Source organism: Gorilla gorilla, chromosome 6 (assembly GCF_029281585.2).
Source record: "Gorilla gorilla gorilla isolate KB3781 chromosome 6, NHGRI_mGorGor1-v2.1_pri, whole genome shotgun sequence".
Taxonomy (NCBI): Eukaryota; Metazoa; Chordata; class Mammalia; order Primates; family Hominidae; genus Gorilla; species Gorilla gorilla.
Genome location: NC_073230.2, coordinates 114,284,177 through 114,300,000, shown reverse-complemented (window position 1 = coordinate 114,300,000; position 15,824 = coordinate 114,284,177). Strand labels below are relative to the sequence as shown.

At 44.0% G+C, this 15,824-nt stretch overlaps 2 protein-coding genes across 27 annotated transcripts in view; both read left to right on the top strand.

The window, feature by feature from the left end:
• Positions 1 to 15,824, top strand: part of SRPK2 (SRSF protein kinase 2) — a 287,622-nt gene that overhangs the window by 35,682 nt on the left and 236,116 nt on the right. The window lies entirely within an intron of this gene.
• On the top strand, positions 8,972 to 9,577 carry SMIM12 (small integral membrane protein 12). The gene is given in 5 exon segments (XM_063708304.1): positions 8,972 to 9,027; positions 9,240 to 9,426; positions 9,428 to 9,481; positions 9,483 to 9,525; positions 9,528 to 9,577. Coding segments are annotated over 5 exon segments (390 nt in total).

Genomic DNA, 15,824 nt, shown 5'->3' with positions numbered 1-15,824 from the left:
CATTGATGGACATTTGGGTTGGTTCCAAGTCTTTGCTGTTGTGAATAGTGCTGCAATAATAAACATACATGTGCATGTGTAGTAAGCATAGTAGCATGATTTATAATCCTTTGGGTATATACCCAATAATGGGATGGCTGGGTCAAATGGTATTTCTAGTTCTAGATCCTTGAGGATTCACCACACTGCCTTCCACAATGGTTGAACTAATTTACACTCCCAGCAACAGTGTAAAAGCATTCCTGTTTCTTCACATTCTCTCCAGCACCTGTTGTTTCCTGACTTTTTAATGATTGCCATTCTAACTGGTGTGAGATGGTATCTCATGGTGGTTTTGATTTGCATTTCTCTGATGGCCAGTGATGATGAGCATTTTTTCACGTGTCTGTTGGTTGCATAAATGTCTTCTTTTGAGAAGTGTCTGTTCATATCCTTTGCCCTCTTTTTGATGGGGTTGTTTGATTTTTTCTTGTAAATTGGTTTAAGTTCTTTGTAGATTCTGGATATTAACCCTTTGTCAGATGGGTAGATTGCAGAAATTTTCTCCCATTCTGTAGGTTGTTTACTCTGATGGTAGTTTCTTTTATTTTTCATTTATTTATTTTTATTTATTTTTTATTATACTTTAAGTTCTAGGGTACATGTGCACAACGTGCAGCTTTATTACGTATGTATACATGTGCCATGTTGGTGTGCTGCACCCGTTAACTCATCATTTACATTAGGTATATCTCCTAATGCTATCTGTCCCCTCTCCCCCGACCCCACGACAGGCCCCGGTGTGTGATGTTCCCCATCCTGTGTCCAAGTGTTCTCATTGTTCAATTCCTATGAGTGAGAACATGCAGTGTTTGGTTTTCTGTCCTTGTGATAGTTTGCTCAGAATGATGGTTTCCAGCTTCATCCATGTCCCTACAAAGGAACTCATTCTTTTTTATGGCTGCATAGTATTCCGTGGTGTATATGTGCCACATTTTCTTAATCCAGTCTATCATTGATGGACATTTGGGTTGGTTCCAAGTCTTTGCTATTGTGAATAGTGCCACAGTAAACATACATGTACATGTGTCTTTATAGCAGCATGATTTATAATCCTTTGGGTATATACCCATTAATGGGATGGCTGGGTGAAATGGTATTTCTATTTCTAGATCCTTGAGAAATCACCACACTGTCTTCCACATGGTTGAACTAGTTTACAGTCCCACCAACAGTTTAAAAGTGTTACTATTTCTCCACATCCTCTCCAGCACCTGTTGTTTCCTGACTTTTTTGTTTTTTTTTTTTTTTGAGACGGAGTCTTGCTCTGTTGCCCAGGCTGGAGTGCAGTGGCGCAATCTCGGCTCACTACAAGCTCTGCCTCCTGGGTTCAGGCCATTCACCAAGTTAGCCAGGATGGTCTCCATCTCCCAACCTTGTGATCCGCCCGCCTTGGCCTCTCAAAGTGCTGGGACTACAGGCGTGAGCCACCGCGCCCGGCCATTTCCTGACTTTTTAATGATTGCCGTTCTAACTGGCGTGAGATGGTATCTCATTGTGGTTTTGATTTGCATTTCTCTGATGGCCAGTGATGATGAACATTTTTTCACATGTCTGTTGGCTGCATAAATGTCTTCTTTTGAGAAGTGTCTGTTCATATCCTTCGCCCACTTTTGGATGGGGTTGTTTGATTTTTTTTCTGGTAAATTTGTTTAAGTTCTTTGTAGATTCTGGATATTAGCCCTTTGTCAGGTAGATTGTAAAAATTTTTTCCCATTCTGTAGTGCGTGTTCACTCTGATGGTAGTTTCTTTTGCTGTGCAGAAGCTCTTTAGTTTAATTAGATCCCGTTTTTCAATTTTGGCTTTTGTTGCCAGGCGCTTTCGGTGTTTTAGTCATGAAGTCCTTGCTCATGCCTATGTCCTGAATGGTATTACCTAAGTTTTCTTCCTAGGGTTTTTATGGTTTTAGGTCTAACATTTAAGTCTTAAATCCATCTTGAATTAATTTTTGTATAAGGTGTAAGGAAGAGATCCAGTTTCAGTTTTGTACATATAGCTAGCCAGTTTTCCCAGCACCATTTATTAAATAGGGAATGCTTTCCCCATTGCTTGTTTTTCTCAGGTTTGTCAAAGATCAGATGGTTGTAGATGTGTGGTGGTATTTCTGAGGCCTCTGTTCTGTTCCATTGATCTATATGTCTGTTTTGGTACCAGTACCATGCTGTTTTGGTTACTGTAGCCTTGTAGTATAGTCTGAAGTCAGGTAGCGTGATGCCTCCAGTTTTATTCTTTTTGCTTAGGATTGTCTTGGCAGTGCGTGCTCTTTTTTGGTTCCGTATGAACTTTAAAGTAGTTTTTTCCAATTCTGTGAAGAAAGTCATTGGTAGCTTGATGGGGATGGCATTGAATCTGTAAATTACCTTGGGCCCTATGGCCATTTTCACGATATTGATTCTTCCTACCCATGAGCATGGAATGTTCTTCCATTTGTTTGTATCCTCTTTTATTTCATTGAGCAGTGGTTTGTAGTTCTCCTTGAAGAGGTCCTTCACATCCCTTGTAAGTTGGATTCCTAGGTATTGTATTCTCTTTGTAGCAATTGTGAATGGGAATTCACTCATGATTTGGCTCTCTGTGTGTTATTGGTATATAGGTGTATAAGAATGCTTGTGATTTTTGTACATTGATTTTGTATCCTGAGACTTGCCAAAGTTGCTTATCAGCTTAAGGAGATTTTGGGCTGAGATGATGGGGTTTTCTAAATAGACAGTCATGTCATCTGCAAACAGGGACAGTTTGACTTCCTCTTTTCCTAATTGAATACCCTTTATTTCTTTCTCTTGCCTGATTGCCCTGGCCAGAACTTCCAACAACGTGTTGAATAGGAGTGGTGAGAGAGGACATCCTTGTCTTGTGCCAGTTTTCAAAGGGAATGCTTCCAGTTTTTGCCCATTCAGTATGATATTGGCTGTGGGTTTGTCATAAATAGCTCTTACTATTTTGAGATACGTTCCATCAATACTGAGTTTATTGAGAGTTTTTAGCATGGAGGCCTGTCGGGTTACCCAGAAAGGGAAGCCCATCAGACTAACAGCGGATCTCTTGGCAGAAACCCTACAAGTCAGAAGACAGTGGGGGCCAGTATTCAACATTCTTAAAAGAATTTTTAACCCAGAATTTCATATCCAGCCAAACTAAGCTTCATAAGTGAAGGAGAAATAAAATCCTTTACTGACAAGCAAATGTTGAGAGATTTTGTCACCACCAGGCCTGCCTTACAAGAGCTCCTGAAGGAAGCACTAAATATGGAAAGGAAAAGCTGGTACTAGCCACTGCAAAAAAAATTGTAAAGACCATCGATGCTATGAGGAAACTGCATCAATTAATGGGCAAAATAACCAGCTAACATCATAATGACAGGATCAAATTCACACAGTATTAACCTTAAATGTAAATGGGCTAAATGCCCCAATTAAAAGACACAGACTGGCAAATTGGATAAAGAGTCAAGACCTATCAGTGTGCTGTATTCAGGAGACCCATCTTACCTTCAGAGACACACATAGTCTCAAAATAAAGGGGTGGAGGAAGATGTACCAAACAAATGGAAAGCAGAGAAAAGCAGGGGTCGAGATCCTAGTCTCTGATAAAACAGACTTTAAACCAACAAAGAACAAAAGAGAGACAAAGAAGGCCATTACATAATGGTAAAGGGATCAATTCAACAAGAAGAGCTAACTATCCTAAATCTGTATGCACCCAATACAGGAACATCCAGATTCATAAAGCAAGTCCTTAGAGACCTACAAAGAGACTTAGATTCCCACACAATAATAATGGGAGACTTTAACACCCCACTGTCAATATTAGACAGATCAACGAGACAGAAGGTTAACGAGGATATCCAGGACTTGAACTCAGCTCTGCACCAAGCGGATCTAACAGATATCTACAAAACTCTCCACCCCAAATCAACGGAATATACATTCTTCTCAGCACCACATCGCACTTATTCTAAAATTGACCACAAGATTTATAGTCAAGGAAATCATGAAACAGATTGTAGATAACGGCAAAAAAGGTGGGGGTTGAAAGGATGAACGGTTTCCAGATGTGGATTGTGAGAAATTCAAGAGCCAGTAGGCATCACACCACAGGAATTATCAGATGACTTGATGGAAATGAGTGCTTCCATACCACTGCCAGACGATGAGGAAGATGACATAGCAGCAGCAGTGCCATAAAACAAATTGACGTTAGACAATTAAGCAGAGGCGTTCTGATTATTGAAGACTGCTTTTGACGTCTTTTTTACTGTGAAGTTGATAAGCATGGAGACCTTTATGATGATCCAATTAATAAATAGTGCTGTGGGCCTGGCGCAGTGGCTCATGCCTGTAATCTTGTCACTTTGGGAGGCCGAGGAGGGCAGATCACAAGGTCAGGACTTCGAGGCCATCCTCACTAACACAGTGAAACCCCATCTCTACTAAAAATAAAAAAAAACTAGCTGGACATGGTGGCATGCGCTTGCAATCCCAGCTTCTTGGGAGGCTGAGGCAGGTGAATTGCTTGAACCCGGGAGGCAGAGGTTGCAGTGAGCCAAGATCGCGCCATCGCACTCCAGCCTGGGCGACTGAGCGAGCCTTTGTCTCCAAAAAAAAAAAAAAAAAAAGAAAAAGCTATGGTTTGAATATGGTTTGTTTGACCTCTCCAAGCCTCATGTTGAAATTTGATACCCCAGTGTTGGTGGTGGGGCCTGGTGTTTGGATTGTAGGGGGTGGATCCCTCTTGAATGGCTTGAGGTGTCATTCTTGCTTCTCACTCTTAGTTTCCAGAGAACTGGTTGTTGAAAAGAGGCACCTCCACCTCCACTCTTGCTTTCTCTCTCTCTCTCTCTCTCTGTGTTCTTAGCACCCCTTTCTTCCAGCATGGGTGGCAGCAGCCTGAGACCCTTACTGAAATTAGGTGCTGGTGCCATGCTTGTTGTACAGCCTGCAAAACCATGAGCCACATACATCTCTTTTCTTTATATTAATAAATTACCCAGGCTTAGATATTCCTTCTTTAGTAGCAAAAATAGACGAAGACAAATAGTAAATATATTTTCTCTTCCTTATGATTTTTTATTCCTTTTTTTTTTTCTTTTCTTTTTTGAGACAGGGTCTCTTTTTCTGTTGCCCAGGCTAGAGTGCAGTGGCCTGACCTCGTCCTACTGCAACCTTTGCCTCCCGGGCTCAGGTGATCCTCCCACCTCAGATCCCCAAGTAGCTGAGATGGCAGGCATGAACCACCATGCCCGGCTAATTTTTGTGTTTTTAATAGAGACTGAGTTTCGTCATGTTGTCCAGGCTGGTTTTGAACTCCTGAGCTCAAGTGATCCACTTGCTTCAGCCTTCCTAAGTCCTGGGATTACAGGTGTGAGCCACCATGCATGGCCCCTTATGATTTTCTTAATAAAGTTTTCTTTTGTTTATCTTGTTTTATTGTAGGAATATTGTATATAATACATATAACAAACAAAATGTGTGTTAATCTACTGTTTATGTTATTGATAAGGCTTCTGGTTTTTGGGGAGTCAGAAGTTGTACGTGGGTTTTTTTTTTTTTTTTTGAGACGGAGTCTCGCTCTGTTGCCCAGGCTGGAGTGCAGTGGCGTGATCTCGTCTCACTGCAACCTTCGCCTCCCGGGTTCAAGCGATTCTCCTGCCTCAGCCTCTTGAGTAGCTGGGACTCCAGGCACACGCCAGCACGCCCAGCTAATTTTTGTATTTTTACTAGAGACAGGGTTTTACTATGTTGGTCAGGATGGTCTTGATCTCTTGACCTTTGTGATCCACCCACCTCAGCCTCCCAAAGTGCTGGGATTATAGGCGTGAGCCACTGTGCCCGGCCTGTATGTGGATTTTTGACTATGCAGAGATGGGGGTGGCGTCCCTAATCCCTGCGTTGTTCAAGGATCAGTTGTGCTTCCCCTGTATGGGCAAAGGCTATCTTATTTACCAGAGATTTGATAGTTCCCATTTCTCTAAAGCCTCATTTATCTTTGAATCTTTTTTTTGTTTTGTTTTGTTTTGTTATTTTTTTTTGTTTTTTGAGACGGAGTCTTGCTCTTGTTGCCCAGGCTGGAGTGCAATGGCGTGATCTCGGCTCACTGTAACCTCCACCTCCTGGGTTCAAGCAATTCTCTTGCCTCAGCCTCCCGAGTAGCTGGGATAACAAGTGCACACCACCACACCCGGCTATTTTTTGTATTTTTAGTAGAGATGGGGTTTCACCATGTTTGCTAGGCTGGTCCCGAACTCCTGACCTCAGGTGATCCACCAATCTCGGCTGGTATTACATCAGATCTAGAAATAGTGAAGAGATACTTATTGTTTATAGCAGGTCGTTTCTATTTAGGTTTGTAATTTCAAACTAAAATAAAGGGACAGGGAGGAGACTAAGACGTGATGAAAGGAATGGAGGACTCCAGCAGTTTTTTAAAAAATTAGTGTTATTTGGCCGGGCGCAGTGGCTCACGCCTGTAATCGCAGCACTTTGGGAGGCCGAGGCAGGCGGATCACAAGGTCAGGAGATCGAGACCATCCTGGCTAACACAGTGAAACCCCATCTCTACTAAGCAAAATACAAAAAATTAGCCGGGTGTGGTGGTGGGCGCCTGTAGTCCCAGCTACCCAGGAGGCTGAGGCAGGAGAATGGCATGAACCTGGGAGACGGAGCTTGCAGTGAGGCCGAGATCGCGCCACTGCACTCCAGCCTGGGCGACAGAGCGAGACTCCGTCTCAAAAAAAAAAATCAAGTGATGGTTTACTACGAAAAGATTTAACAGTCTTAGTTGGGAGTTTTAGCTAATAAAGGAGAAGGTGGATACACATAAGGCCTTTACCATAGTGTTGTTAGGGTAGCAGATGCTTTGGGAGTACTAGCTGTCTCAGGGTCTTTCATTTCTCATATTTTGCCTCTATTATGTATCTTCCACAGGACCAGAGAAATCTCTGTTAAAGAAGAGATACTTGCATTTTTAACCCAAGGTTTTGAAAATTTTGGAAATAACTGTTCTTTCTTTTGGGTATTTAATATATCTAATAGAGATGCAGACTTACATTTCACTATGAAAAAGCAAATACAGGTTGTACTTGCCTTAATTTTAAGCTGAGTATGTATGATGTTGAACTGTGTGAAATTGTCTTTTTTTGCCCCAAACTATCAAATTTCATGGGTTTATCTAAATTAGTCACTATATTAGCTACAAAAAATAGCTAATATAGTGAGTAACATTTATTACGTATTTATTGTGTATTGGGCATTCCGCTACATACTTTAATATGCATTTATCAGGTTTAATTGTCACAACACTCTAAACTGGGCTTAAAAATTTTTTCAGCTGCCCAGATTCCATTTATCCTAGTCGAAATGGGCCTCAGTTTTTGTATAGGGATTATCTCTTGTCAATTTTTGGTTCACATTGTTTAGGTTTCTCTCTAGTTTCCTTCATGCTCCAGGATGGAGCACGACCTATTTTACTTAGTGCCTTCCACTTTTCAGTTGGAGAGCCCACCCAGAGCTAATCTTAGGGCCTTTGCATGAGGATTTGGGAGAGGCTCTTGCTTTCTCCTATAAGCTTCAATGGAGAGGATGTGAAATAGAGGTATTGAAGCCATTTTGTCACCATGCAGATCCTGAAAATGAACAGAGAACTGAGCCTTGCCAAGAGTTAGAAACTCAATCCTGATGGTGATATTTATTTATTTAATTTAATTTATTTATTTTAGAGTCTCACTGTGTCACCCAGGCTGGAGTGCGGTGGCATGGTCTCAGCTCACTGAAACTTCTGCCTTCCAGTTTTAGGTGATTCTCCTGCCTCTGCCTCCCAAGTAGCTGGACTACTGGCAGGTGCCACCACGCCTGGCTAATTTTTGTATTTTTTGTAGAGACGGGGTTTCACCATGTGGGCCAGGCTGGTCTCAAAACTCCTGACCTCAAGGGATCTGCTTGCCTCAGCCTCCCAAAGTGCTGAGGTAACAGGCGTGAGGCACCGTGCTCGGCCCTGATGGTGATATTTAAACCCTAACTCAGGCTGTGTCTTATGCAAAGGCTGCCTGCTGGACGTTTAGTTATTTGTTTAAGCAGGGTTGAGTTGGATTTTCTGTCACTTTTTTTTCTTGGAGACAGGTTCTCTCACCCAGGTTAGAACACAGTGACATTATCATGGCTTACTGCAGCCTTGACCTCCCAGGCTTAAGCAGTCCTCCCACCACAGCCTCCTGAGTAGCTGGGACCACAGGTGTGCTCCACCATGCCTGGCTAATTTTTTTAAAATTTTTATTTTCAGTTGAGATGTGGTCTTGTAATGTTGCCCAGGCTGGTTTCAAACTCCTGAGCTTAAATGATCCTTCTGCCTCTGTTTGCCAAAGTGTTGGGATTACAGGCGTGAGCCACTGTGCCTTGCTTGCTAATGAAAAAAAAAATTTTTTTTTTTCGTAGAGATGAGGTCTTGCCGTGTTGTGCAGGCTAGTCTTGAACTCCTGGTCTCTAGCACTCCTCCTGCTGTGGCCTCCCGAAGTGCTAGGATTATAGGCGTGAGCCACTGTGCCCTGCTGTATTTTCTGTTACTTAAAACTGAAAGAGCAACATTGTTGATCATAGCCAGATGGAAACATCTCAGATGTCAGTTGATGAATAAACAAAATGTAGCATATCCTTACAATGGAATATTATTCAGCAGTAAAAATAATGAAGTACTGTTACATGCTACAACATGGATATATCTTGAAAACGTTATGCTAGATCAAAGAAGTCAGTCATGAAAGACCACGTATTAATATGATTTAATTTATATCAAATATCTGGAATAAGCAAACTCATAGAGACAGAAAGTAGATTTATGGTTACCTAGAGCTGGTGGGGAGGGGGAAATATGGGGAGTGCCTGTTGATGGGTATGTGTTTCTTTTTGGGATGATAAAAATACTGTAAAATTGATTTTGGTAATGGTTGTACAGCTCTGTGAATATACTGAAGTCATTAAGTTGTACACTTTAATTGGGTGAATTGTACATGTGAGTTATATGTCTGACTGTAGTTGTTATTAAAAAACAACAGGAGGCCTTGTGGGCTGCTAGGAGTAGCAATGTCTGTTCCCAGCCAGCAGGTAGAGACCAGGGCTGGACAGAGGAGTATGGGCTGTGCTGCAGATTATTTGTGGTACCCAACTGTTGCATAAAACAGGGTGTGATCTCTTGCATTGCTGTGCGTGAGTGGATTCCCAGTAAATTGTGCTAGGCTGCCTGATGATGTGTGGCTTGTGCTTTGGATCGTAGTGCTTACCTATGCTACTTAAGTTACATACCCTGTGGCCTTTGTGGCCAGGACTGTGGGCTACTAGCTGGAGTGATTCGTTAGGGGAAAGGACCCACAGCCTGTGCAGGAGGAAAAAAGCATCTCAGGAGTACAGGGTGGATGAGCTGGATGAGCTGGATGAGCTGCTGGGCAAGAGCCACGCACACCCAGGTGGTGAATCTTAAGGATAAGGTGGAATTTGCCCCATAGCTGTCCTGGACAGAAACTGCCCAGAGAAGAATGAATGGAGGACATAGGGCTTTGTGGTCTCACCATACATGGGGAGACCTGTGACTGGTCCTGTTACCATGTCAACTTAGCCCCAAACCCATCTCTGATTGACTTGGTTGCTTATTTTGGCACATTCTTGCTCCACACAGCCACATACATACTGGCTGCTCCTCGAAGGCCAGGCAGATGCAGCAGCTGTTGGGCCAGCAAAGAGGAAGGTCCTGGAAGGTTCTGGCCTGAAGGCTGCATCTGTTGTGTGACAGCCACAACTGCTCAGGCTTCCTTATGTGTGGGTGCACTGTGGGGAGGAGTGTTATGATAAGAACATTGGCTCTCAGTCTCCCTGGGGAGAAGTTTGGCCTCAAGTAGGATTTGGGCATTGCCTTTAGGAAGGCTCTCTGCATGTCTAGTTCCAGTTTGTACTGGGAAGAATTAAAAAAGTCTGCCAGCTTCTTTAGTTTGTCCTGTCTTTTGTGATGATTCTTTCTGAGATCCCCTCCTATCAGCTCAGGAGTGGGATTTTCTGGAGAAGGAAAGTGTTTTTCTGTTCCTTACTGCTCACCTTGGGGCATTCAGGAACATGGGCCTGATGAATTTGCTTGAAGGCAGTCTGTAATCCCATCACTTTGGGAGGCCAAGGAAGGCGGATCATTTGAGCTCAGGAGTTTGAGACCACTGAGCAACGTGACAAAACCCTGTCTCCACCAAACAACAACAACAACAACAACAACAACAACAACAACAACAACAACAACAACAAACTGGGCTGGATGGCACGCTCCTGTAATCCCAGCTACTTGGGAGGCTGAGATGGGAGGATTGCTTGAGCCCAGGAGGTCAAGGCTGCAGTGAGCCATGATTGCACCACTGCATTCCAGCCTGGTGACAGAGGGAGACCCTGTTTCAAAAAAAAACACAAAAAAACAAAACCATTACCTGGAAGAATTCTAACAGCACTATTCTCATTTTACAGATGAGGAACTGAGGCACAGAAATGTTCAGCAGCAGGCCCGTTGTTTAGAGCTGATAGGTTGTAGAGCTGAGATTTAAAACTACCAAGTCGAAGCTTACAACTGTGCTATCTTACTTTTTTCAATTAAGAGTCATCCTTATGGAATTTTGGAGTTGGGAGTTCCTTAGCAATTACTTAATCTAACCCTTTCATTTTACTGATGAGAAAATTGAACCTTAGATATAATAAGGGATTTATGACTTAGTCTCAAAGACAGGCAGGTAAACAACTAGCAGTGACACAAGGTGGAATAGAATGTTAACCAGTAGAGGTACTGGCATTTACTGTGTGAAATTAAGGGAGGGATCATGTAATTCTGATGACTAGCGAAGAGTTTTTTTTTCTTTCTTTTTCTTTTGAGATAGAGTCTCGCTCCGTCACCCAGGCTGGAGTGCACTGGTGCGATCTTGGCTCATGCAACCTCCATCTCCTGGGTTCAAGCAATTCTCCTGCCTCAGCCTCCCGAGTAGCTGGGATTACAGGCGTGCGCCACCACACCCAGCTAATTTTTGTATTTTTAGTAAGAGACTGGGTTTCACTATGTTGGCCAGGCTGGTCTCGATACCCTGACCTCAAGTAATCTGCCCACCTTGGCCTCCCAAAGTGCTGGGATTACTTGCGTGAGCCACCACACCCAGCCCCTAGTCGTATTAGCTATTTATTACCACATAACAAGTTACTGTGAAGCATAGTGGTTTAATGCAACATTTACCATCTTAGTTTCTGTGGGTTAAGAATTTGGAAGCAGTTTAGTGGGGTGGTTCTGGCTCAGGGTTGCAGTCATTTTGAAGGCTTGGCTGAGGCTGGAGGATCTGCTTCCAGGCTGTTGGCAGGAGGCCTTGCCTGTTGCTCTGTGGACCTCTTCTTGAATGTTCTCACAACATGTCAGCTGGCTTCATCAAGAGGGAGCAAGGAGGAAGCTGCGGTTACATTTTTATAACACACCCTTAGAAGACCTCACACTGCCACTTCTGCCGCGTTTGTTAGAAGGGAGTTACTGGGTGCAGCCCACACTCAAGGGAGAGTTCAGGTTCTGCCCTTTGAAGAAATGCAAATTAAGTAATTTGTGAACATATTTTTGAAACCACCACACTAGCTAAGCATATTGAGGAGGAGAAACAGTGGTGAAGAGTTAAAAGACGGGGATTCTAGACCCAGCTCTGCTGCTTGCTCCATAGGGAGGGAATGATTCATCCTTCCTGAATCTCTTATTTTCTCTAGGAAAATAGGATCATCAAACTGCACAGCCTACTTTACAGTGGATTATAAAGGTGTCTTAGTCTGTTTACTGTTGCAGTAACTGAATTTCTGAGACTGGGTTATTTATTTATTCTTCTTCTTCTTCTTCTTTTTTTTTTTGAGATGGAGTCTTGTTCTTGTCTCCCAGGCTGGAGTGCAATGGCACAATCTTGGCTCACTGCAGCCTCCGCCCCCTGGGTTCAAGCGATTCTGCTGCCTCAGCCTCCCGAGTAGCTGGGATTATAGGTGCCGGCCACCACACCCAGTTAATTTTTTGTATTTTTAGTGGAGATGGGGTTTCACCATTTTGGCAAGGCTGGTCTTAAACTCCTGACCTCAGGTGATCCTCCTGCCTCAGCCACCCAAAGTGCTGGGATTACCGGTGTGAGCTACTGCGCCCGGCCGGTGATTTATTATTATTATTATTGTTATTATTATTATTTTTGAGACGGAGTATAACTCTGTCACCTAGGGTGGTCTCAAACTCCTGACCTCAGGTGATTCGCCCGCCTCAGCCTCCCAGAGTGCTGGGATTACAGGGGTGAGCCTGTTACCCAGCCTTAACCAGGGGTGGGCCTGGTTAAGACTGGGTAATTTATAAAGAAAAGGAATTTATTTCTTTCAGTTCTGCATGCTGGGGAGGCCAAGGTCAAGGGGTGCATCTAATGAGGACCTTCTTGCTGGTGGGGACTCTGCAGAGTCCCAAGGCGGCCTAGAGTATCACATGGTTAGGGGGCTGAGTGTGCTAGCTCAGGTCTCTTCCTCTTATAAAGCCACCATTCGCACTCCCAGGATTACCCGTTAAAATTCGTTAGCTCATTAATCCATGAATAGGTTCCATTCATGAGGGCAGAACCGTCATGACACTGTCATCTCTTAAAGACCTGCCTCATAATACCCACATTGGGGATTAAGTTTTAACGTGAGTTTCAGATGGGATAAACATTCAAATCGTATCACAAGGTGGTAGCAAATAGATAAAGCGCATAAGATAGGCTCTGTAAACTTTAATGTAGTATAGGGTTGGCTGGCAGACGTGGCTTCTTACCCTAATCCTGCTGTGTAATGGCTTAATAGCCATGTAATCTGAACATGTTTAAGCTATCTGTGTGCCTCAGTTTTCTCATTTGTAAAATGGGATTAATTATAGCAACTATAGCACTTTGGGAGGCCAAGGTGGGGAGGTCAGGAGTTGGAGACCAGCCTGGCCAATATGGAGAAACCCCGTCTCTACTAATACAAAAATTAGCTGGGTGTGTTGGCGTATGCCTGTAGTTCTAGCTACCTGGGAGGCTGAGGCAGGAGAATTACTTGAAACGGGGGAGGCGGAGGTTGCGGTGAGCTCAGATTGAGCCACTGCACTCCAGCCTGGGTGACAGAGATTCCGTCTCAAAAAAAAAAAAAAAGAAAAAAAATTGTAGGAACCACAGGGTTATTGTGAGGATCAAGTAAAAATTCAGCTGGTATATTTAGCATAATGCCTGCTGTATCAAGATAGGCACTGTTTGGCCAGGCGCGGTGGCTCATGCCTGTAATCCTAGCACTTTGGGAGGCCAAGGTGGGTGGATCGCGAGGTCAGGAGATCGAGAACATCCTGGCCAACATGGTGAAACCCTTTCTCTACTAAAAATACAAAAATTAGCCAGGCATGGTGGCATGTGCCTGTAATCCCAGCTACTCGGGTGGCTGAGGCTGGAGAATTACCTAAGACAGGGGAGGTGGAGGTTGCAGTGAGCTGAGATTGAGCCACTGTACTCCAGTCTGGGTGACAGAGAGAGACTCTGTCTCAAAAAAAAAAAAAAAAAATTATAGCAACTACAGGGTTATTGTGAGGATTAAGTAAAAATTCAGGTGATATATTTAGCATAATGCCTGCTGTATTAAGACAGGCACTGTTTGGCCAGGCACAGTGGCTCACGCCTGTAATCCCAGCACTTTGGGAGGCTGAGGCAGGTGGATCACAAGTTCAGGAGATCGAGATCATCCTGGCCAACATGGCGAAACCCCATCTCTACTAAAAATACAAAAATTAGCCAGGTGTGGTGGCATGTGCCTGTAATCCCAGCTACGCAGGAGGCTGAGGCAGGAGAATCGCTTGAACCTGGGAGGTGGAGTTGCGGTGAGCTGAGATCATGGCACTGCACACCAGCCTGGCGACAGAGCGAGACTCCAGCTCAAAAAAAAAGACAGGCACCGTTCAATAAATAGTAACTTTGCTATTTATTTACTCTTTTCTTCCTGCTGTGTCTGTTCAGTTATCTCTGGTTTTTTGGGCTTAGCCAGTCCTTGACCCTAGGACTTTCACATGGATATTTGTGAAGAATCTCTGATTACATAGGGTATTAAGGTGTGGTTGTACTTTAATGCTACTATATGTTATTACTCTCTTTTCCTAATTCTTTTTTGTTTTTTGAGATGGAGTTTCACTCTTGTTGCCCATGCTGGAGTGCAGTGGTGTGATCTCGGCTCACCGCAACCTCCGCCTCCCATGTTCCAGCGATTTTCCTGCCTCAGCCTCCTGAGTAGCTGGGATTACAGGCATGCGCCACCATGCCCAGTTAATTTTGTATTTTTAGTAGAGACGGGGCTTCGCCATGTTGGTCGGGCTGGTCTTGAACTCCCAACCTCCAGTGATCCACCTACCTTGGCCTCCCAAAGTGCTGGGATTACAGGCGTGAGCCACCATGCTTGGCCCCCCTAATTCTTTCATAGGTTCTTGACAAGCTCTGATTTCTTTCTTTCTTTTCTTCCTCCCCTCCTCTCCCCTCCCCTCCCTCCCTCCCCTCCCTCCCTCCCTCCCTCCCTCCCTCCCTCCCTTCCTTCCTTCCTTCCTTCCTTCCTTCCTTCCTTCCTTCCTTCCTTCCTTCCTTCTCTTTCTTTCTCTCTTTCTAAAAAAATCTCACTCTGTTGCCCAGGCTGGAGTGCAGTGATGCAATCTAGGCTCACTGCAACCTCCACCTCCGAGTTCAAGTGATTCTCCTGCCTCAGCCTTCCAAGTAGCTAGGATTACAGGAAAGCGCCACCACGCCCGGCTAATTTTTGTATTTTTAGTAGAGATGGGGTTTCACCATGTTGGCCAGGCTGGTCTCGAACCCCTAACCTCAGGTGATCTGCCCGCCTTGGCCTCCCAAAGTGCTGGGATTACGGCGTGAGCCACTGCGCCCGGCTGCTCTGATATATTCATTTTTTATTTTTTATTTTCTGTTTTCAGTGCTGGCATGAATGATAACTTTCTTTAGATAAATTTTTTTTTTTTTAAAGTGTATCATCTGATTGGGCAGAACTAGTTTGGTTAGAAAATAGTTCAAATGCAGCTGGACATGGTGGCTCATGGCTGTAATTCCAGCACTTTGGGAGGCCGAGGCAGTTGGATCACCTGAGGTCAGTAGTTGAACACCAGCCTGGCCAACATGGTGAAATCTCATCTCTACTAAAATACAAAAATTAGTTGGGCATGATGGCGGGTGCTCAGCTACTCAGGAAGCTGAGGCAGGAGAATCGCTTGAACCAGGAGGTGGAGGTTGCAGTGAGCCGTGATCATGCCGTTGCACTCCAGCCTGGGCAACAGAGCGAGACTCCATCTCAAAAAAAAAAAAAAAAGAAAATAGTTCAAAGGCATTCTATACCAAATAGTGTCTTATTAAGTTTGCCTGCTGTGCGCGGTTGCTCACACCTGTAATCCCAGCACTTTGGGAAGCCGACGTGGGTGGATCACCTGATGTCAGGAGTTTGAGACCAGTCTGACCAACATGGAGAAACCCCGTTTCTATTAACAATACAGAATTGGCTGGGCGTGGTGGCCCATGTCTGTAATCCCAGCTACTCAGGAGGCTGAGGCATGAGAATCGCTTGAACCCGGGAGGTGGAGGTTGCAGTGAGATCGCGCCATTGCACTCCAGCCTGGGGAACAAGAGCGAAACTCCATCTCAGAAAAAAAAAAAAAAAAAAGTTTGCCAAGCAGCCATATTCTCATTAATATTAATGGTATATGTCACTGGTATGGACTAATTTGAAAACATTTT